The sequence below is a fragment of the Rhinoraja longicauda genome, chromosome 7 (genome assembly GCF_053455715.1).
Source record: "Rhinoraja longicauda isolate Sanriku21f chromosome 7, sRhiLon1.1, whole genome shotgun sequence".
Classification (NCBI taxonomy): domain Eukaryota; kingdom Metazoa; phylum Chordata; class Chondrichthyes; order Rajiformes; family Arhynchobatidae; genus Rhinoraja; species Rhinoraja longicauda.
In genome coordinates, this window is record NC_135959.1 from 51,108,979 (window position 1) to 51,132,899 (window position 23,921).

Here is a 23,921-nt window from a genome sequence, read left to right on the forward strand (position 1 = left end):
TGCTTTTGAAAAAAGATGTTGTTAAAGTAATAATAAATCTATTATACCTTAACACCGCTAATTCTAAAATAATTCAATCTTGGAAGCTCAACAGACTGTTGGAAGATCAACAGTATTATATTACGTATACTACATACCACTGTACACCAATGAACTGATCAGTGTCTAATGCTAGGTATCACAAAATGCTGAAGAAGGGTCTCGACCCGAAACGTCACCCATTCCCTCTCTCCTAGATGCTGCCTGACCTGCTGAGTTACTCCAGCATTTGTGATACCTTCGATTTGTACCAGCATCTGCAGTTATTTTCCTACACAGTGTCTGATGCTAGCTCTAATAAAGCATCATGTCAAAAGAAAAATGCAACTTTTATCGTTTAACTTTTGCTTCTCCAGCATTTTTAATTCTTATTTCATTACATGTTTTATTAGTCAAAATCTTTGGCATTTCTGAATTCAAGTTAAACCTGAGTACTGATAATTTGAACATTATTGCTACAAGGTGGTAATACCTTTTGATAATTACCTTGTACACAGAATATGCATTGTACTGGTTAAAATATGCTGATTTCTGCAGTGACAGAGAATTAAAATGCTTTCAGTTCTCTAAATGTCTGTACATAGGAAATAGTTTTAATCAATGACAATTGCTCAGCAAGCAAAGCAGCTGGAGACTGAATACAGCAAGACCGAGACATTCAAATAACATTCAAAGGCATTCAAATAATATTCACACCGCAGAAGTGCCAGGCAACAACCATCTCCAAAATAATCTAATCACCTACCCTTAACATTCCATGGCATTTGTCATTGATTAGCCCTGACACCATCAATATCTTGGGATTCTTCATTCACCAGAAACTTAACCACACCAGCAAGATAAATACTATAGCTACAACAGCAGGTGAGAGACTACATATCTTATGGCAAGTGCCTCAAGGCTTTTTTACCATCTATACAACAGTAAAGGATGAGTGCACAAGCCAGGACAAAGCAGCCCACTTGATGATAACCCAATTAATCACCGTACAATTTTACTTTGACCCCATGACAACTGGGATAACCAAAGTCTGTAGTCTCTTTTTTGCTCTGGTTTATTTTCACCCACATGTTTAGACCATAATGTTGTATCCTTATTGTTTTGATGTGTTTATGCTTTATTTTAAATTGTTAACTGTATGTTTGTGTTGTCATTTGTGAGCGGAGCACCAAGCCACATTCCTTGTATATGCACATACTTGGCCAATAAGCTTATTCATTAATTCATTCATTGCAGCAAATCTAACGTGACAATTCTATTACCTTTCCCATTATGCACAATTAGTTACTTAGTTTTTAAAACCAAGCTGCAGGATATCTATAGTTCTATTTTTCTATCACCAAACCTTTCCAAATCCATCAATTTTTTTTGACAATACCCAAGTCAAAGGACATTATGGTCTGTAATCCCAATTTACAGAATTTTAAAAAAAAAGTCAAATACAATACTCGTCAACCACGAACGAGTTAGTCCACGTGCAACAAATATTAAATGGTTCTGAAAACATTTATATGGATTTCTACACAATTCAAGTAAGTATTTTAACCTCTTTCTGACTGAGGATCAACAAGCAATGAATCTAATATCTGTAATAACTTGTATTTTGAGTGCAAAAATATTTCCATAAGTAGCCAGTTCACTGATTCTTAAGTCTGTTCTAGCAGAAGACCAGAATTAATATAAAAGAGTCACATGGGTGACACAGTGGTGCAGCAGGTAGAGCTGCCTTACAGCGGCAGTCACCTGGGTGTGATAATGATCTCGGATGCTGTCTGTGTGGAATTTGCACATTCTTCCTGTGAACGCATTGGTTTCCTCTGGATGATCTGGTTTCCTTCCAAATCCCAAAGATGTGCAGGTTTGAAAGTTAATTGGCCTCTATAAATTGCCTCTAGTTCGTAGCTGGTGGATGTGCAAATCAGATAACAGAACTTGTGTGCACAGGTGATCAATGGTTGATGTGGACTCTGTGGGTCAAAGGGCCTGTTCCATGCTTAATTTGTTTAAATATATAGCATGTTGTTTGGCACAGAAACAGCCCCGTGGCCCTCCGTCAAGTCAAATCAAGTCAAGTTTATTTGTCACATACACATACAAGATGTGCAGTGAAATGAAAGGTCACCCACAGTCCAGCAATAGAGCAATAAAAATAAACAATTTCACACACAATCACAACCCACAAAAAAAAAAGAGAAACATCCATCACAGTGAGTCTCCTCCAGTCACCTCCTCACAGTGATGGAAGGCCAGAATGTCTTTTCTCCATGGCCTAACTGACCGAGTTCCTATCTTTAATAATTCCATCTACCAGCCTTGTCTTGCTGATTCAAGTGTCTTCTAGATTCTATCAAATACATTTGTGTACCTGCCTCCACTGCCCACTTAGTCAGTGCAACCCTTAGTTCAATCATCCTGTAGGTGATTCCTATGTAATTTTAACCTGAAGGAAAACATAAAATGCACTGTACTCTGCAATAGTCCTAATGTGACATTTTCCCGAGTATTGTGCTGGAAACTAGTCAGAGCTCAATGGCCTATGTTTGAGATGAGTTTAGTTTATTGTCACATGTACAGAGTACAGTGAAACACTTTTGTTGTGTGCGAACCAGTCAGCGGAAAGTCAATACACGATTACAGTCAAGCCATCAGTGTACAGATACATGATAATGTAAATAGATTTGATGAGCCAAATAATCTCCAATGTTGTGAAGAAATGTTTTTTTTAATGGATTTTCATCATAAAGCATGGATCGGTGACACAGAAACCAGACCCACAAAACCGCATGGAAAATGTAACAGCCTGGAAAGAAAAAGCTGTCGTCTTTCAAATGCTTAATGATTCCTCATGGTACCGACCCCAAAACGGAGATAAAATCTTTATTGATCATGCATGTGAAAACAGATTTTGAGGTACAAGGAAGGTAATTGGTATAGCATGTACCCGTATCTAAATATAGCTATAATATGGACCAATATAACTTGCTCTTCATGTAAATGCTGCACTTGATAGAAGAGTGTATTATAGGAAAAAAAAAATCAAGTAAAATCTACTCCTGCAGGTTCTTCTCCACATCATCTCACCAGGACCTGACCATATATCAGCATTATTTTACCACAAAAAACTCTAAATCATGGAATGCCTTACCTAACTTTAATGTAGGATTAACAGCATCAGAAGGACTGTAGCAATTGAAGATATCGTCTAAAGGGCAATTGGAAATGGGCACTAAATGAAGAGTTAGTGTTTCATTGTCATATGTCCAGAAACAGAACAATAACATTCTTACTTGACTAGACTTTCCACTGTTGCCAACGTCCCATTTATGAATGAAAAAATATTGTATTTTTGAATGGTAATTACAGGTTTATATTTAAAAATGTCTCTTATCATTCGATTATAACTTCGTTCAGAGCTTGGTAATAAAAGTTTCAACCCTCATTCCAAGGACTTGTGCAAATCCTTTAGGCATGAACTCCAGTGCAGTCCTGAGGAAATATCGTACTGTCATTTGAAAAAATATTACTTCTCTACTCTAACAGATAGGAGAGTAAAATATTAAAAAGAGCAGGGAAGATCATGGCATTCTTGCTGGCATTTATCCATCAACCATCTGGCCATGATCTCACTGCTGTTTGCATCCACCTGCTCACTATAGATTACTTGTACCGTTTCCTGCATTGAAAATATTCAGAAATACTTAACTGGCTCAGAAATATTCTGGAACATCCTAATGTCATGGAAGGTGACATACAGGTTTAAAGTATTTTCATTCCTTGAGCTCATTTGTAGTCTATATGGATGCTCCTTGTGCAGCAAAGCCAGCAGTTGCAGATCAGGAATAGGTGCCTGCAACACTATAGTGGAGAAAGAACCCCCACAGAAAAACCCATTTCCATTTGATGAGAGACAGGGATAGCCTGTCATGATCATCCAATGTAAAGGAAAATTGTTTTAGTGTTTGTACTTCATACGAACGACCAGACACACAAATCTTCACACCAACGAGACAGAACAATGAAACAATAAGTGATCAGAAGATAACATAATAAAGATGATTTCAATAAAATCTTGAAGATTTTACTTGCCTAGAGTATCTTTGATGTTCTTTACCAGTGACCCCTTCTTTAAGCTGTTCTTCCTTTCTACGTAGTTGGATGGAACATAACCCGTTTTGTTTGATGTATTTCTTACTCTCCACCACGTTTTAGAATCATCAAGCAGCCACAATCGGTCATTTTTCTTAATGTCAAGTTCTTGATCCTGCTGTGCTGTGTAATCCCACTTTGCAATAACAATAACTTCTTCTGTCATCTTTCATCGAGTCCTTCCTATCAGAGAGAACATAGCTAAGTATTAAGAGAACATCTCACTTTTGTCCACTGAATGCTAAAATTAAATCATTTGCAAATGATTGAATTTTTATCTCCTGCAGAAATACAAACAGCACGTTGCATTTATGTAGTGCCTTTAATATAGAAAAATGGAAAGAAACATAAGTGCTTTTTTAACAAAATATTTTTTTCACAAATGTATCACATTGGATCTATTTGCAAAAATAGTTCGAATAGAAAAGGTTAAAGCTATATTGAAACAAAAGTGCTGATCCAAACTTGAATCAATTACTGCTTGGCTAAGAACAATTTCTGCAATATCACCATTAAATTTTCCAAAACTACTTCACTTATCTAAATCCAAGTTCTACCGTTGCTAGCAGCAATACATACCAGAATACTGTAGAGCAGTGTACATTTCTTGTTTTTGTTTATGTTTTTAAGTTTACACGTTTCATATTTACACATTTTTCATATTTAAACTGAAATTAATTAGCTCTCAAATTACACAATCTCTGAAAATAGTTTATTAAAAGTTTATTAAAGGGCAATTAAAAATCCTTGAAGCCAACAAAAATGAAATAATTTAAATTTTGGTTTTTCACACAGAGAAGTTATTACCCCATGCTGTTAATGGTTCTCTCCAACTATTTTGACAAGGAATGGGGTAATTAGGTTGTGGTGAAGAGATTAACATGGCAGGTAATGAGGTCCAGCAACAGCTTTAAAGTTTGTCAAGACTTGACAAACCCAGAAGGGCATTGAATAAGTCAAGAAGAATACAGATAATCAATAACTCATTATTCTATCAAAAACACGACAAACTATGGAGAATAATATTTTTCCATTGTCCTGTACAGTGATACAAAATAAAATTGAAGAAATTCAACTAAATTAATTGATTTTAAGTTAAAATATTCCATTATCATTCTCCTTCTTCCTTCCAAAATTATCATTATACCTGGCATTACATATATTTTTTTAAAGAAAGCTATTGTCCTTCAGTTTAAAAAATATTTTATTTGGCTTTAAACCAAAATCGTCACACTGCCTTATGTTACGAGGTAGTCACAAAATGTTGGAGTAACTCAGCGGAACAGGCAGCATCTCTGGAGAGAAGGAATGGGTGACGTTTAGGGTCGAGACCCTTCTTCAGTCTGACGCCTTATGTTACTACATCTTATTTACTCTCAACACTGCCATATTGAGTCCAAGTGTTACATTTTATACAGCAATTGCTTGGAAAGTCAATGCACAGATTAAGTGCATTTTTTTCAATATCCTCCTTTTGTTAAAAACCTTTTAATTTTCTCTCTCCTACTCTATTGGTTTTCAAAAGAAAAAAACTGAAGTGCATTTTAGACAAGTTAAATCAGAAATGCGGAACTATAAAATAGCATGATGAAGTAATTCCAGTCTTCAAAAGTATTGCAAATCAGTCTCGCTCAGAAAATGTGATTACTGGGACTATGAGGTTTCAGAATTATACCACACAGTAGGGAGTTGAATAGTGAACATCAGCACTCTTTGTTCAGCCTTTTGACCAAAGTATAGTCAAGCAGATGCTACTGCATGGTGGATTTACTAATTGGAAATGGAGAGCATTTCTGGCAACAGCTTTTTCTTCAGAATCACACAGTATTCACTGCATTTCAAATGTAGATTAATTGGTTGTACACTTGCAAATAATTTTTGCTTTCGGATTTGTTACCTCAGCTGCTTTGTACAAAGCTTTTGCAGTGTAGAAAGTCTATAGTTTTGGAAAATATCTGTACCACCCTGATGCTAACACTTTTCTAGATATTATGTGGGAGGTAGTGTGGGCAAAAGCAAAATCATGGCTTCAACTTAATTTTGTATCTCATACTTCAAAGGAAAGCATTTACATTGCACACTAAGGATTTCCAAAATTAGTTTCAAACAATAAAATATAAACCAAAGGTTCCATGGACAACAATGGAAAGCAAACATCTTAGTACTTTGTTTTATTTAGATTTGCATTTGTAACATGATCGCTAATTTTGGAAGAGAATGAGAAAATGAACATTTACCCATCCAAATTCAACTGAGTTTTCCCCAAGGTTTTATTTTAGCATTAGACATATTGAAAAGTAATTAGCAAGTTCAAAGATATGGAATGCAAATACATTGGGTACATTGAGATTATGGTAGACAGTGGATGGAAAGTTTCACTTGGCTGTAACCTTGTGGCACAGGGATTTCTCACCATTCCCACTGATGAAATAACATGTTTGTTAATGTCAATTAAAAGTCCACAGGGAAGTGGCACAATCCAACTTGGACTCAGAACACGACGCTTGGCCGAGTTACTAACAACCTGGTAAACAGACAACACCTAAAGGACTTTTGTGATGCATGTGTACTCAGAGAAATTATGAATTTTGAAATGTGATGGCACTGTTCATGGAGTTAATGAGCATCACACTTTCAAAGACTTTGTGTTTCAGGAATGATAGGGGACCATCTTTGAAAGAGGATTAAGAATTCACCATTTTGATTCCAGGGGAACACAATCCTATACAATGCTTCCATAAAAGTGATTGTGATAGGAATTTAAAGCTGTAGAATTTTAACACATTTAATTTGCAGAATTTATGTCAAAGGTAATAGAACAAGAGCATGCCAAGATAGTAATTTAACAAGAACTTGAATTTCTAGCCCAATCCAAAAAGAGCAGTCTGTGGGTCTCAGTGCAAGACCAGCCTTCACCTACAGGAAAACAAGACAAATATACTCCATTTTAGGTGGAATTTACGAAAGGTGACCTTGTGAAAGGATTTAATGGGCTCAAGAGACTCCATATCTATCAGGACAAATGTGAAGCATGGAAGATTTCAATTCTTTTAAAAAAGAGTTCTGTTTAAAATACTTCCTGGTTTAGGTTCATTATTGTTGCATGTACTGGCACACAGTGAAAAGCTTTGTTTTTAATGCTATCCAACCAAATCAGATAATTCTATACATAAATACAATCAAGCCATTCAAATGAATAGGTAGAGCACAGGGAAAGGTACAAAGTACAGAGATGCGTGAGAGGCTAATAATCAGTCATTCTGTCATTATTCAATGACAAACACGCTACCAAGTCAGGAGCAACCTTTGTTCTGGAGATTCTAGCAAATTTTATTGAAGTTCAAGGTCCATGCTCAATAAACTCAGAGTTGTTCTGCAGTAAAAATGTTTCCTTTAAAAAAGAACAAGTTGTATACACCTGTAAACATCACAGTTAGGAAACAGAAGATTAAAAGCGACAGATAAATATGTTTCAAAGAAAGAGCAATGATTGACAGGAAATAATTCTGTTCTGCGAAATAAAATGACAACCCTCTGGGGGAGGAAGCACTAAAGAAAAAAAGAAGAAGAGTCACAAATTCCAGGCTACACAGAAAACTAGATGATGCATGGGGGGTCTTGAGTGAAATGATCTGACACCAATCCATCATCTGCAAGTCAGATCTTGTTCCATGCTTGGCAACATTCTAACAACCTAAGAAACAAAACGGGCACCACTGAACAGTCAGCAGCTCCAGTAATGAAGCAGAGGACCAAACGAAAGATGACCCCCTAACCCCATCCACACCATCTCTACACCATTGTTTTACTAATACAAAAGTGTCCAGTCACTCTGTCAGAGGCCATGGTGAAGTTTAACCACCCATAACTATTAAGGGATAGTAATAAACTTATTGTGGCCCAAGCTCCAAAAGGTTAATGTCAGAGTCATAGAGTCTCACAGCTTGGAAACAGGCCCTTCGGCCTAGCTTACCCACACTGGCCAACATGACCCATCTACACTAGACCCACCTGCCTGCATTTGGCCCTTATATCCCTCTAAACCTGTCCTATCCATGTACCTGTCTAAATGATTCTTAAACGTTGCAATAGCACCTGCTTCAACCATCGCCTCTGGCAGCTCGTTCTATACACTTGTCACCCTTTGTGTGAAATAAATACCCCTCAGATTCCTATTAAATCTTTTCCCCTTCACCTTAAACCTATGTCCTCTATTTCTTGATTCCTCTATTCTGGGCGAGACTCTTAGAGGTATATCAAATTTATTCCGCTCATGATTTTATATACCTTTATAAGATCACCCCACATCCTCCTGAACTCCTATGAATTGAGTCCTAGCCTGCTCAACCTGTCTCCATAGCTCAGGCCCTCGAGTCCTGGCAATATACTAATAAACCTTCTCTGCAGCCTTTCCAGCGACACGGTGCCCAAAACTGAGCACAATACTCTAAATGCGGCCTCACCAACGTTTTATACAACTGCAACATGACCTCCCAACTTCTATACCCAATGCTCTGACTGATAAAGGCCAATGTGCCAAAAGTCTTTTGGACCACCCTATATACCTATGTGACATTCCATGAACTATGTACCTGTACTCCTGGATCCCTCTGCTCTACAACACTCCCCAGAGCCCTACTGTTCATTGTGTAGGTTCTGCCCATGTAAGTGCTCCCAAAATGCAACACCTCACATTTCTTTGTATTAAATTCCATTAACCACTCCTCACCCCAACGGATCAATTTTTGACAACCATCTTCACTATCTACAATACCACCCACATTTGTGTCACCTGCAAACTTCATAATACCCTTGAAGAATCTTTCAAGAATAAAAATCAGGTTTTTGCAAAGCAGAGTTTGGGTACAACAATCTACCCTGCTACAGTATGGTGAATATTGCTCATCTGTTGTTCAATGAAGTGGAGAGAGCTTTAAAAAAACAAAAGATCTACATTGTGACCGTGGGCGGCATGGTGGCGCAGCGGTAGAGTTGCTGCCTTACAGCGAATGCAGAGCCGGAGATTCAGGTTCGATCCTGACTACGGGCGCCGTCTGTACGGAGTTTGAACGTTCTCCCCGTGACCTGCGTGGGTTTTCTCCGAGATCTTCGGTTGCCTCCCACACTCCAAAGACATACAGGTATGTAGGTTAATTGGCTGGGCAAATGTAAAAATTGTCCCTAGTGGGTGTAGGATAGTGTTAGTGTGCGGGGATCGCTGGGCGGCACGGACCCGGTGGGCCGAAGGGCCTGTTTCTGCGCTGTATCTCTAAATCTAAAATCTACATTAATTATGAGTGAAAAGGTGCATTTCGACTTTGAAAAAACCTTACGTGGCATCACAGGTATTTCAATGATGTAGTTGAATTTGGCAATTTATTAACATCATGAAAGAGGTGAACCATTTCTGTTTAAATTTTAAGTGTTTTCTAATTCACTTAACAGTTTAAGACGTAGGTTCCAACAGTTTTGAGAATTAAAAATTATCTGTGGTCATCTAAAGAAACACCAGGGTGACAATCTGTGGGTTGGACTTAAATCGCCCCGTCTGCGGGAGCTCCGATTGCCGTCTGCGGGAGCTTCGATCTCCCCAACGCAGGAGCTTCGATCGCCCCGACTGCGGATGGTTCGACACCCACGACTGAGATGGTGTTTGGTTTTTGCAGGTCAATTTATGGGAGATTATATTTAGTGGATTATAGTTAGTGGATAGAAGTAGTTCCTATGGACATGGCTGCAGCTCAAGTGATGCTTTAAAAGTGGGAATGATGCTACTAGAGGTCCTTGTGATTGACAATGAAAGCATCTTCAATAGTGCTGAATTTGGCAAATTACTCAGCCAGATTGCAATCAAATGAACCCACGTAGTGCCCTCCATAATGTGTGGGACAAAGACCCATCGTTTATTTATTTGCCTCTGTACTCCACAATTTGAGATTTGTAATAGAAAAAAATCACGTGGTTAAAGTGCACCTTGTCAGATTTTAATAAAGGCCATTTTTATACATTTTGGTTTCACCATGTGCAAATTACAGCAGTGTTTATACATAGTCCCCCCATTTCAGGCCACCATAATGTTTGGGACACAGCAATGTCATATAAATGAAAGTAGCCATGTTTAGTATTTTGTTGCATCTCTTTTGCATGCAATGACTGCTTGAAGTCTGTGATTCATGGACATCACCAGTTGCTGGGCTTCTTTGCAGGGGATGCTCTGCCAGGCCTGTATTGCAGCCATCTTTAGCTTATGCTTGTTTTGGGGGCTAGTCCCCTTCAGTTTTCTTTTCAGCATATAAAAGGCATGCTCAATTGGGTTCAGATCAGGTGATTGACTTGGCCACTCAACAATTGACGATTTTTTAGCTTTGAAAAACTCCTTTGTTGGTTTAGCAGTATGTTTGGGAAATTGTCTTGCTGTAGAATGAACCGATGGCCAATGAGTTTTGAGGCATTTGATTGAACTTGAGCAGATAGAATGTGTGTATACACTTCAGAATTCATTATGCTACCACCATCAGCAGTTGTATCAATGAAGATAAGTGAGCCAGTACCTTCTACAGCCATACATGCCCAGGCCATAACACTCCCACCACGGTGTTTCACAGATGAGGTGGTATGCTTTGGATCTTGGGCAGTTCCTTCTCTCCTCCATACTTTGCTCTTGCCATCACTCTGATAGAAGTTAATCTTCGTCTCATCTGTCCACAAGACCTTTTTCCAGAACCGTGGTTGATCTTTTAAGTACTTCTTGGCAAACTGCAACCCGGCCATCCTATTTTTGTGGCTAACCAGTGGTTTGCACCTTGCAGTGTCACCTTTATATTTCTGTTCTTGAAGTCTTCTGCGGACAGTGGTCATTGATAAATCCACACCTGAAGAGTGTTTCTGATCTGTCGGACAGATGTTTGTTTTTTTTTTCTTTATTAAAGAGAGAATTCTTCTGTCATCAGCTGTGAGGTCTTCCTTGGCCTGTCAGTCCCTTTGCGATTAGTAAGCTCACCAGTGCTCTCTTTCTTCTTAATGATGTTCCAAACAGTTGATTTTAGTAAGCCTAAGATTTGGCTGATGTCTCTAACAATTTTATTCTAGTTTCGCAGTCTTATATTGTTTCTTTGACTTTCATTGGCACAACTTTGGTCCTGAAGTTGATAAACAGCAATAAAAGTTTCCAAAGGTGATGGAAAAACTGGAGGAAAGACGAGGTGCTGAGAGCTCTCTTATATCTGTATTGAGGAGGCAATTAAACACACCCGAGGAATTACAAATGCCTGTGAAGCCATGAGTCCCAAATATTATGGTGCCCTGAAATGGGGGGGGGGACAATGTATAAACACACCTGTAATTTCTACAAGATGAAACCAAAATATACAAAAATACCCTTTAATAAAATCTGACAATGTGCACTTTAACCACATGTGATTTTTTTCTATTACAAATCTCAAATTGTGGAGTACAGAGCCAAATAAATAAATTATGGGTCTTGTCCTAAACATTATGTAGCTTATAACCTCGGTCTCAGTTTGGCACAAAGACAGTCTGCACTGAAAAATAACAGTGCACAAAATTGTGGCAGACTTTGCAACATCAATAATCTATTCGCTTTGTTTAAGATAATGTGGTTTTGTCTCAGGCAGATTCAATTTTTTTAAATTTTGCGATACAGCATGGATACAGGTCCTACAGGCAGAATCCACGGCGCCCATTGATCGCCCGCTAATGTTATCCCACTTTCGCATTCACTTCCTACACGAGGAATAATTTACAGAGGCAGATCAACCCACAAACCCACACATCATTTGGATGTGGTTAGAAACTGGAGAACTTGGAAATCCTAGGGAGAACATGCAAACTCCATACAGGCAGCACAAACAGCAAAATTAAGGGCCATTATGTAGGGATCAGACAAAAATAGGAGGTATTTATTCACAAAATGCCAGAGTAACTCAGCAGGTCAGGCAGCATTTCAGGAGAGAAGGAATGGGTGACGTTTCGGGTCGAGACCCTTCTTCAGACTAAAATAGGAAATTGATTAGAAGCTTCGTCAGAGACTGAAGAGAATGGGGAAAAAATTATTACTGCAAGTTGGACGCAACTGGCATAAGTGAATTCAAAAGTAAACTCAAAAGTAAACAGGGAAAAAACACAAGAGGGAAAATAATTCTTAAAGAACAAGGCTGATAAGACATGTGGAAGGCTGAGAGCAGGATCAGGATGATCACAAATGCATGCATGGACTGATTTGGGCTATTTGGCAGCCTTTCAAGCTTATGTACATTTATGTATTGTAACGTGAGCTAATTCAGAATATTTCTGATCAGGATGGAAATGTATTGGACTGTATGAATTCCATATTGAGATGTGGAATGTTTTAAGAAGATGTGCTGAGTAAAATTAAAGTCCAACCTGCAATTAAACATGCAATAATTAACAATTGTAAGTACCTACTTAAAATGCTGGAGTAACTCAGCAGGACAGGCAGCAACTAGGAGAGAGTGAATGGGTGACGTTTCGGGCCGAGACCATTCTTCAGATGGCAAAAATGCAATTTGATTTTTATATTTATACACAAGTGTATTAATCATGACTGTTAGAATAAATAAGTTTTACAACTATTTTAAATACAATTAGGAAACGCAAGCAGGGTATCAGTTCTGTGTCAGTTTTGCAAGTCCATAAACCTCGCCATGTCCATAACCTTGATTGCCTACACGAAACAGCTGTGTAAGTAGTTGCCGAACTTTATTAATGAAGGATTTTAAAAATTGCACTCAAAACCTTTTCCCTGTGTACGACAATTTTAAAATTACTTATTGTAAGTATCTAGGATCACGAACATTCTTTCGAGCTGAGCTTCTCGCGGGCAGGACTTCAGCTTGCCAAGTGTTCACTGTAAAAGAATGGTATCACAAAAAAAACATGACTTGAAAAAATAATTTCCATTGTTAAATAAATTGTAGCGTAAATAAACAATTTGTTCATTTCAAGGCTCAGACAAGAGAAAAATCAATGTTGTCCCTGAAAACTACAATCCAAGTAAAAATATCAGCTTCTACCTTCCAAATCCCATGATCATATTTTCAGAATGACAGCTTGCAACCTTGGGCTTGCAAAATTGAGGAGACAGACTCATTAAACTTTTTTTTTGCCTTCCTCCTTACATGGCACACTCCAGTGTTAACCAGGAATTCATTTATATGCACAAGTGTACAAGCTTGCACAGTTTTCAATGTGATGTTGTCTGGACTAAGATCAGTTTTGTTTTGAATTTCCTAATGCACTATCATTAATTACTTTGACCCCAAAGAACTATTTCAACCCACAACAGAGAAAATAGGTTGTACAGTATAATATAAATCCATGTGGTACAGATTAGAAACAAAAATAGACAGCATCTCATTAACTTTTAGAAAGGAGCATTGTTAATATGTTTAAGAAAATAATAGGTAACAAGAACCAAAGGTAAAAAAAATCCTCTGTGAAGGAACTACAGATGCTGGTTTATACCGAAGATAGACACAAAATGCTGATGTAGGTCAGCAGGTCAGACAGCATCTCTTGAGAAAAGGAAAAGCTGATGTTTTTGATCTGAACCCTTCTTCAGACTGAAAGGTAGTGGTGTGACCCATTCACACTAGTACTATGTTATCCAGAGCTGCCAACCTTGTCAAACCAAAAAAAGAAACACAGATGGCAAAAAAAGGGATTTTTAGTGAAAAAAATGAATTTTGCAATTTAACAAAACTTACAACCACTTACAACAAAACTTACAACCACTCGCAATACAGGATGCACTTTCAATACAGGAAATTGTGATGTCCAGTGCTCAACCTGTTATTTCCATCGTTTATTTACATGAAATAGTCCACAATGGTTCAATCCAACAAAGTATTAAACAATGGTTTAATCCAACATGTATCTAGTGTTTCATTTTTCACCATTGGGGAGATTTTAAACTAATTCGACAAGAGAATGGGACATAGAATAGGAATACTGTAGGGGGTGACAAACAGCTAAAAATAGTAGCAAAACCAGACAAAAAATACAGACTTGGAAAAGATACGCGTGGAATGAAAGACTGGATTACACTTATTTTGACACAAGGATTCTGACAAGGCATGCAGGTGAACTAAGACTTTGATTAATACATGGAAATATGATATAGTTGCACTCAGTGATATGGCTGAAAGATGAGTGGCAATTCAACATTCTATTCGTTAGAAATTTCAGATGGAATTTAATCTTGGTAAGTGAGAGTTGATGCATTTTGGGAAGATTAATATAACTTCAACAAACACAATAAATGGTAGGATCCTCAGAAGCACTGAGGACCTCATTGAAACTTCCAGAGAAAAAAAAATCAGAGTGGATGTGGAAAGGATGTTTGCACTGGTGGGAGAGTCTTGGACCAGAGGTCATAGCCTCAGAATTAAAGGGCGCTCTTTTAGAAAGGAGGTGAGGAGGAACTTCTTTAGTCAGAGGGTAGTTAATCTGTGGAACTCATTGCCACAGAGGGCTGTGGAGACCAAGTCAGTGGATATTTTTAAGGCATAGACAGACAAATTCTTGGGTGTCAAGGGTTATAGGGAGAAGGCAGGAAAATGGGATTAGGAGGCAGAGATTAGCCATGATTGAATGGCGGAGTAGACTCAATGGGCCGAATGGCCTAATTCTACTCCGATAATTTGAAAACTTGTGACCGCATAAGTACATGATCAAGGACTCATGAAGGCTGCAACTTGGGTAGATAAGGTGGTTAAGGCTGCAAATGGGATACACTGTTTTTATGCGTCGTGGCATGTAAACAAGAGCAGGTAGGATATGGTAAAACTATAGTTAAGCAACAGCTGGAGTTCCAAATGCAGTCGATCCTGTAGTTTAATTTCTTACACAGATGGTTCATACTTTTGCATTTAAAACCTAACATATTAATGTAAAGGCACATTAGCATTTAAAAAAACTACAAGACAAAACATTGTATTTGAGTATCACCTGACCAATTAAAATTTGATTGAAATATTTTTGAAGTACTAAGCATTAAAAAAGTCTTTAACATATTACTTGCTCTTAGGTTTGTTTTATAAGATCAAAGAAATGAGTCTTGAGATATATGAGAAAAGAAATGTAATATGTGGGTCAAGAAGGAAACTCAGGAAAACAGAATCCAGTCTGCGAAAAGTGACAGGATGACGAGTAGGAAAATACACTAAAGGCTAGAAAGAGAAAAATGAAAATCTCAGAGGAATACAAATAAACAGAGATAGGCCACTTGGCTTATGTCAAACATTGTGAGCATTAAGGTAGGCACACAATGCTGGAGTAACTCAGCAGGTCATGCAGCATCTCGGGAGAGAAGGAATGGGTGAGACCCTTCTAGATCAACTCAGTGGGTCAGCATCGCTGGAGAACATGGATAGGTGACGTTTTGGATTGGAACCCATGGGGAAGGGTTTCAACTCGAAACTGTTGAGTTACTCCAGCACTTTGTATCCTTTTTAAAAAAATCAGCATTTGCAGTTCCTTGTGACTTTAAAGATTCAGTATTGGACTATAAAGATTCCATCATACCACAATTTAAAAGATATTGAAACTCAAATGGAAACTAATGAAAGCAGGTTGAATATGAGCTGTGTTTTTTTTTTAAATTTCTTTCATCTGAATCAACTGCAACTCCCAACACAAGTTATGTGATGGAACCTTACTCTGTGTGACTAAAACACAAGATGCGATTTTTATGACAGTATATGAGGTGCCCATTTCTAAGGTGGAAAGGTTAGAGATTGGTTAGTTCATATATCAGGAAATGGTTAGGAGTTCCACGGTGTCTTAGTAATGTGGCTTTATATGGGAAAGGTATTCTCCATTTACCATTGTCTAGTCTAACAGAAGAGTTTAAGTGTGCTGAGGTGAGGTTAGAGTTGTAATTATTAGGGAGTAAGGATACCTTAGTTAGTAATCTGGTGCCAAGTGTAACTAGAGGGAGGAAGTGGAACTCAAAGCAGGCAGTAGAAGCACAAGCAGCTCTGACATTGTTGGTAGGGTGCAGCAAGGAAAGGAGGCTTGGGGCTCAGCACAGGGAAACCAGTGTGGAGTAAGGCAGGTCCAACAGAGAGGAGGAAATTGGTTGCAGAGCAGGTACGTCTTCAGGAGGAAGCAGTGAGATGTGTAAAGGCAGTAGCTCAGGTTAAGCAGGGTCAGTGGATGAACTGGGAAAGTGTAGAAAATAGGAGGTTTAGCAGGAGGGACCTGTGGTGCTTGGAGGCGGGTCATGTAAGTTTCCTTATAAGGGCTATTTATGAGGTACTGCCATCACCTTAGAACCTCAAACAATGGGTAGGTGGGGATTCGGCGTGTCTCTTGTGTTCAGAGGTGGCAACGTTGAGGCATATTTTATCAGCATGGAGGACTAGTCTTTCTCAGGGTCGGTATACTTGGCATAACCAGGTATTGAAGTGCATAGCTGCAGCAATTGAAGGGAGGAGAGTACAGGTGAATTCAGTAGGCATCAGAACTGGGAGTGTAGCAATTCATTTTGTCCGTGAGGGAGAGAAAGGTAGAGGAGGGAAGTTTGCAGATAGGTATGAGTCAGGCCAGTTACGGGGAGCCAATGATTGGGAGATGCAGGTAGATTTAGGAGGAAAGCTTGTGTCCGCAGGAAATAATTACCACTAGTTTGAGCCCTGATAATAATAATAATAATAATATTCATTTATTGTCATTGCAACGAGTACAACGAAATTAAAAAATAGCCAATCCTGACGGTGCGTACAAACATATATGCAATAAATGCAAAAACAAATAAATACATAAATACAATTAAATACAATTATGTTAAGTACAAAGATTTTTTAGTGTTGCCTAGTGCAAAGGTAGTGTTCAGTTCTCGTATGGCCCTGGGGTAAAAACTGTTCTTAAGTCTGTTTGTTCGGGATTTTATCGACCTGAAACGTCGACCAGAGGGCAGATGAACAAACAGACGGTGGCCGGGGTGGGATGGATCTTTTATTATTTTGCCTGCTCTACTGAGGCAGCGTAGGCTGAACAGGTGCTCCAGGGAGGGCAGTGAGCAGCCGATGATTTTCTGGGCCGTCGTGATGACCCTCTGAAGGGCCTTCCTGTCCTTTTCTGAGCAGCTGGCATACCATGTGGTTATACAGTATGCCAGCACACTCTCGATGGAGCAGCGATAGAAGGACAACATGAGCTTCTCCTGCAGGTTGGTTTTCCTGAGGATCCTCAGGAAGTGGAGTCTCTGCTGTGCCTTCTTTACTGTGGTGATGGTGTTGGTAGACCAGGTGAGATCCTCTGCGATGTGCGTACCCAGGAACCTGAAAGCTGGTACCCTTTCCACACGGACCCCATTGATGTAGAGTGGGTCGTAATCTCCACTGGTTTTCCTAAAGTCAATTATAAGTTCCTTTGTTTTGGAGGAGTTCAGGACCAGATTGTTCACTGAACACCATGCTGCCAGCCTTTGGATTTCATCCCTATAGGCTGTCTCATCTCCTTCTGAGATGAGTCCAACCACAGTCGTGTCATCCGCGAACTTGATGATGGTGTTGGTGGGATGGGTGGGGGCGCAGTCGTGAGTGTAGAGGGAGTAAAGGATGGGGCTCAACACACAGCCCTGTGGTGAGCCGGTGCTCAGTGTAATGGTGGAGGAGAGGTGAGGGCCTATTTTGACTGTCTGGGGGCGGTTGGTCAGAAAGTCCTTGATCCATTTGCAGATGGTTTGGGAAAATCCAAGGTCGGAAAGTTTGGTGACCAGTCTGCTCGGGATGACCGTGTTAAAGGCAGAGCTGAAGTCGAGGAAGAGCATCCTCACATAGCTCCCCTGGTGTTCAAGGTGGGTCAGTGCAGTGTGAAGAGCAGTGTCGATGGCATCCCCTGTAGACCTATTTGCTCTGTAGGCAAACTGGTGTGGGTCGAAGGTGTAATATGGTGTTATGGTCAGTTAGTTAGCGGATAGTGTATTTGATAGAACTGACGGTGCCTTGGGAGAACAGTGGATGAGGCTTATGAAAGGAAAAGGCTTAGATATGCAGTTGGCAGCAGAAGTTGAGCAGTGAGGATGGAGAGCAAGAGTCCGTCCGGTAGAGGTGGGTTGCAGATGTTTCTTAGCGAGATCGACCACGTTGCTATTTGGAAAGCTAGGAATTCGCAGACAGAGTTTGCGTCAGGCTGTACAGCAAATGTCAGAGGCAGCAGCAAGGCATTAGGTGGATTTGGTGGAGAAGAAATAGTGTCAGTTGGGGGCAGAAAGGAAACATATGACATGCAGTATGTGTATTTCTTTGTAATTGTCATCTGTGCAAGTGTATCCTGGTCTTATGCAAGGGTGATATTTGTGATGTTGCATGCTTAATGATGGGCTAGGATTAGTGGAAGATAGGATGCATGTGTTTAGCATTTGTTAAAGTGAGCGAATTGGCTGCAGCTTCCTTTATTTAGTAGATAGGTGCTGAGAGAGCAGGTATTGAGGGGGGTTGTTCTAGGATGCCAGGACCAACTGTTGAGCCTTCCCGAGGTGTCATGGGCCTAACTCAACAAAACACCTCTTTTGGGCTTGGTTTGAGTGCTTATCCTGGAGTAATAGCACAGGTATTTTGCATTTTAATTGTAATTTATAATTTAGAAAATGTGAAATTAAAAGATGCTGTTCACGGCATGCAAGCTAAAAATCTAATAGTCCAACAAAATGAACGATTGACACAAAGATTTTTTTCTGAATGATTGATAAATTAAAGCACAGCTTTCTTCCTACCCTCTTCCTCCTTTCTCACCGTGTTAAATCAGCTGCTCCAATAAGTAAATATATTATCAGAATAGATTCACCCAGTCTGGCATCTATTCAGTGCCACGCTGGGCAGTCATTTGTCTATTTTCAATCTTTCCAAAAAGTCAAAAGAAAACACTTAGGATCCAGGACAAAGTTGAAATTGTTAAGCCAATTTATTTCACAACATTTGCACATATAGAGTAAATGTTATGACTGTACTTGCTTAAATCAGAATATCTTGTATTATTTCAAGACAAAATAATAAACATGGTGTATTTACCCATATCAGCGAGTCGAGTAACATAACTAAAAAACAGCTTCTCATAACCTTCTGCATTTTCTTTGAGCTCAGCAAAAGATACCTCTTGCAACTTTCAGTTTAAAACAAACGGAATGCCAGCCTGTCTTCAACCTTCATTCATGATGGCTGAACATTTGTAACCAGTAACCTCCAAACAGAATGGCCCAGAGCTATTTGCCAGTGCCAAGAGGAGCAAAAATGCCTCATCATTTATCATCACAGTTGCACAGCAGAGAAACAGCACCCACTTTTTGACCTCTCTACAGACCCATTTGCTCACATCAGGACAGCACTCTTCTATGCCTTGCCTATCAGTGGCTGTCTAAAGGCCTCCGAAACGTACTAACTATATGATTCCGTCATCTCCTCTAACAGAACATTCCAGATAGCAATCTTTGTCAAGAAAAAATGTAACCCCCTTGGAACCCCTTTAAAGCTCCTTCCTCTTCAACCTATGCTCTTGTTTTTGATACTATGGGAAAAGATTTTGGCTATCTACGGCATCTATGCCTTTAATAATAGTATAAACCTGTATCAAATCACCTTTCCTCCAGGAAAACAAGCCCAGTCTGTCCAACCACTCACCATAACTAGTCGTCCAATTCTCACAACATCCGGGTAAATCTCCTCTGTATTCTCTTCAGTGAAATTGCATCCTTTGTATAGTTTAGCTTCCAAAACTGCACACAATAGTCCAAGCATGGCCTAACCACTGTTTTGTAAAATTGCAACATAATGTTCCATATTCTATGCCCTAAAGATAAGCGCCTTCACCCGCTACATAGCTGTTTTGCCAGATCCCCTACCCTCTGTTCAGCAACATTTATAGCGCACTACCATTTACTGTATACGTCTGATTAAATTCCATCTGCCATTGCTCTGATCAATTGTCTATCTGATCCATATAGCGTTGTACCCTTAGTATCACAGCACCATTCATTTTCAGGTTACCTGCAAACTTAATCACACAGACATTCATATCAAGCCAATAACAAACGCAAAACAAAGGTCAGGATACTGATCCCTAAAATATATCATCAATCTCAGGCTTTCAATTATTAAAACCATTCTCAACCAGTACCCTCTGCCTCCAATCATATAGCCAACTTTGCACCCAGGTGGCCAGCTTGCCTCGAGTTGTGAAAACAGCAAATTCTATCTTGTGATCACAGAGTCATACAGCTTTGTAACAGGCCCTTCGGCCCAACTTGCCCACGCTGACTAACATACTCCATCTACACTAGTACAACCTGCCTGCATTTGACCCATATCCCTCTAAACCTATCCTATCCATGTACTTGTCCAAATGTTGTGATAGTACCTTGGATCATATCTAAATTTACAAAAGTGGCGCTAAGATGAATAGCCACATTCCTTTCCCCAGGTTAGAAGAGTCCAAGTCTGGAGGGCAAAGGTTTAAGGTGAGAAGGGAAAGATACAAGGGTCCTGAGAGACACCTTTTCTCCACAATGAGGGAGGTGCATACATGGAACGAGCTGCCGGAGCAAGTGGTAGAGGTAGGTACAAATAAGACATTTAAAAGCATTTAGACAGGAACATGGTTAGAAGTTTGGAGGGATATGGCCAAGCACAGGCAAGGGGGACTAAGTCGGTTTGGTAACTTAGTTGACCTGGACGATTTGGGCCGAAGGGCCTGCTTCCGTGTTGCTTAGCCTCAAGTCTCTAGCAGTCTTAGAGAACATTAAGGTGGATAAATCCCAGAGACTAATCAAGTACCTGGACATTGTGAGAAGCTAGGGAAGAATTTGCTGATATCCTGCTTTACTTGTTGACATGAAATACACTTCAAAACTGAAGGTTTTCAAAAATCCTAAATAAAACAGCACAAGTTCACATGTCATCGTTCAGCTCATAAATTACATTTGACAACATTTGCATAATTCATTTGGATGATACTGCAGGATAAAACCAGATGATAAATATTGGATTGTGCTGTTTTTAGGATCATGGAATGATATAGTGCAGCAAGCATACATTTACTCCCGAATGACTTAGCCAACATCTTAAAATCACTCTCAGTTTCCTGTCAACACAGAGTGAAGTTCACTCTTTTAATTAGTTATTCAATTAAACCAGACACGCAGAACATTCCAGTTCGGTTGGTGACTCCTCCTAATATTTCCTCCTTAGGTGCACTTTTTTGGGAAACATCATAACTGTTAGAAACTGTAAGTGCTGATTAGGCAGCAGAAATTAATGAAAGTGCACCAAAAATTCAGACTACAGCATCCACAATTATATATTTTTCTTTATTTTTTTCCTTTCAACAGCTCAAACAGATTTCCCACCACAATTCTATGAGATTTTTCTTTCCTACAATCACAAAATGACTGGACATCACCAATCTTTAAAGAAAGAACACATTCGATGAAATGTCAATTTAACTTTTTCAATAGCTGTACAACTTCCCCCTTCATTAGAACAAAAATAACCATGTGATTTGTGTGATGTGGCCTCTCTTTAGATCAACCATGACTAGTACAAAACCCAGGTACCTCATTTATCAAGACATCGCACACTGCCTGAAAAATGGGTCAGTGCTTTTCTGTTTGTCTTAAATTATATTTTATGTTGTCGGGAGCAGTGTTACCTTCCAAGCTTTTATGCACGATTTGCCATTCCATTACATTTTATATATTAAACAAATGAGGTTAAATAGGAGCGTTGCAAAGTAAGAAGAATTAAAGATGAATTCTTTGGCAGCTGCATTAAATGTATTTTTGTGGTTCTTATAGCAGTGTTTAATTCACTGGTGTCCAAATGGTGCCCAAAATAGTTTGCACACTGCAGCTTGGGCATTTGTGTGGCTTTTTCAATTTCTTTGTTTCTTCTGCTCCCTTAAATGGAAACCCATTATTAGCCAAGGACCTTGTTAACTGCAATAAAATGACCTGCATTGTTTGTTTTAAGGAATATGGTACAAACTCACATTATATATTTATAAAATAGTTGAATGCTCTTCCTTTGACCTATGGTTTCAAACACCTCTTCCTTACACCAACCTGCTGAACCTCAAACAGAAACCAATGCACCATTTCAAAGATCCAAATACAATCTGCATTACGTTAGCTTAGCCATCCTCTAACAAAATCTTTGTAGCATCCCTTCGTTGTTCCTACTTCACTTTATATAATTACAAGAAACTCAGATGGATGGCCTTTCCTGTTAGGAGGAACACCATTCAACATTTCAATTCAGCCAAAAGTGACTGATGACCTACCAAGAACCAAGGAAATCAATCAAGATTAGAAATGTAAAAAGGCATAATTAAAAGGGACTTTAAAAAAAAGTTTACTGCCACCCATAAAATACTTCAGTTCAGCTGCTGCCTCAAACCTTAATTCCCATTCTGCATCAAGCTAACCTGCAGTACATCAACACAAGGGAATGCACAAGGAAGCTGACACAGGCATGTTTCATTATTTGACTACACTTTCAAGTTACTTCCAAACAAACTACTGGAAGGCACCAAATCTTAACCCAAGAAATTAAAGACACATTAAAGATCATTTCTATTAATCTAATTCTTTAATAAGCGTTGTTTTATAAGCAGGCAATTTTATTTGCTTGCAAATTGTTTCATCTCCCACGCCGAGGAAGTAAATCCTTCTCAATGCACATTAGTTTACAGCTATGAAACTGAAATATCGAGAGAAAACCCACTTGGTCAAAGGAAGAACGTGCAAGCTTACACAGACAACACCCATGGTCAGGATTGAACCCAAATCCCTAGTGGCGCTACTAGCTGTGACACTGCTCAGGCAACATCCATTGGTTATGATAATGTCTGCAAACATTTTTGCAGCATCCCAAGATCTTAAAAGATTCAATATAAATATAATTTCATTTAACTTGTTTTCACAAATTCTCTTCAATTATCATAATTTAGATGGGGCATCATAGTTGGCATTGTTCAGCTGGGCCGAAGGGCCTGTTTCCATGCTGTATGACCATGACTAATTACTAATTGCTTTTTTTTATATTCACACATATTCAATCAAAGCCAGCCCACATTCATTAACAGTAGTTGGGAACATCAAAGGGCAACCTTTAATCTTTTTCCCGATTGTAAATCGTGTTAATGTGATATATTACAAATATATTCTGACTGGACACAAAAAGCGTATTCATTCCTATTCTCTTTGATAAGAGAAAAATGCTGGAGATACTCAGCAGATCAGTGGATAGAACCAGAATAAAGAGTTTACGTCAATGACGTTTCGCCAGTTCATGTTCATCACTGGAGCTGAACGATCTAGCACAATAGTGTTAATCTGCAGCTACTAACTGAATGGGAACATCGAGAGATGCAATTAAAAGAAAAATCACAGATATAAATTTAATTAAAAACACAGCATCTGCTTGTTTCAACCTCGTCTGAAGAAATGTCAAAACGGCATCAACTGCATTCACCTTACTTGGCAAAAAAAACTACAGATTGCAAAAAACGCAGTATGATGTAACACTAATATTGTAGTAGAAAATCCTGGTGGTGTCAATAAAAAGAAAATATATTTTATTCAGGCAGAATATACAACTTGGTGATTAAGTCATAGGGACCTACTAGCTACTATGGCAATAGCACCACATATCATATCATATCATATATATGCAGCCGGAAACAGGCCTTTTCGGCCC

The 23,921-nt window shown here is 39.0% G+C and overlaps 1 protein-coding gene across 2 annotated transcripts in view; it reads right to left on the reverse strand.

Annotated features, from left to right (window-relative positions):
• The window catches only part of nck2b (NCK adaptor protein 2b), a 52,791-nt gene that overhangs the window by 13,484 nt on the left and 15,386 nt on the right, over positions 1-23,921 (reverse strand). For both annotated transcript variants that reach the window (XM_078402574.1, XM_078402576.1), the window contains exon 2: positions 4,130-4,368. In XM_078402574.1, coding sequence (XP_078258700.1) covers positions 4,130-4,351 — 222 coding nt within the window. In that variant the 5' untranslated portion in view covers positions 4,352-4,368. The remainder of the gene's footprint in view (positions 1-4,129; positions 4,369-23,921) is intronic.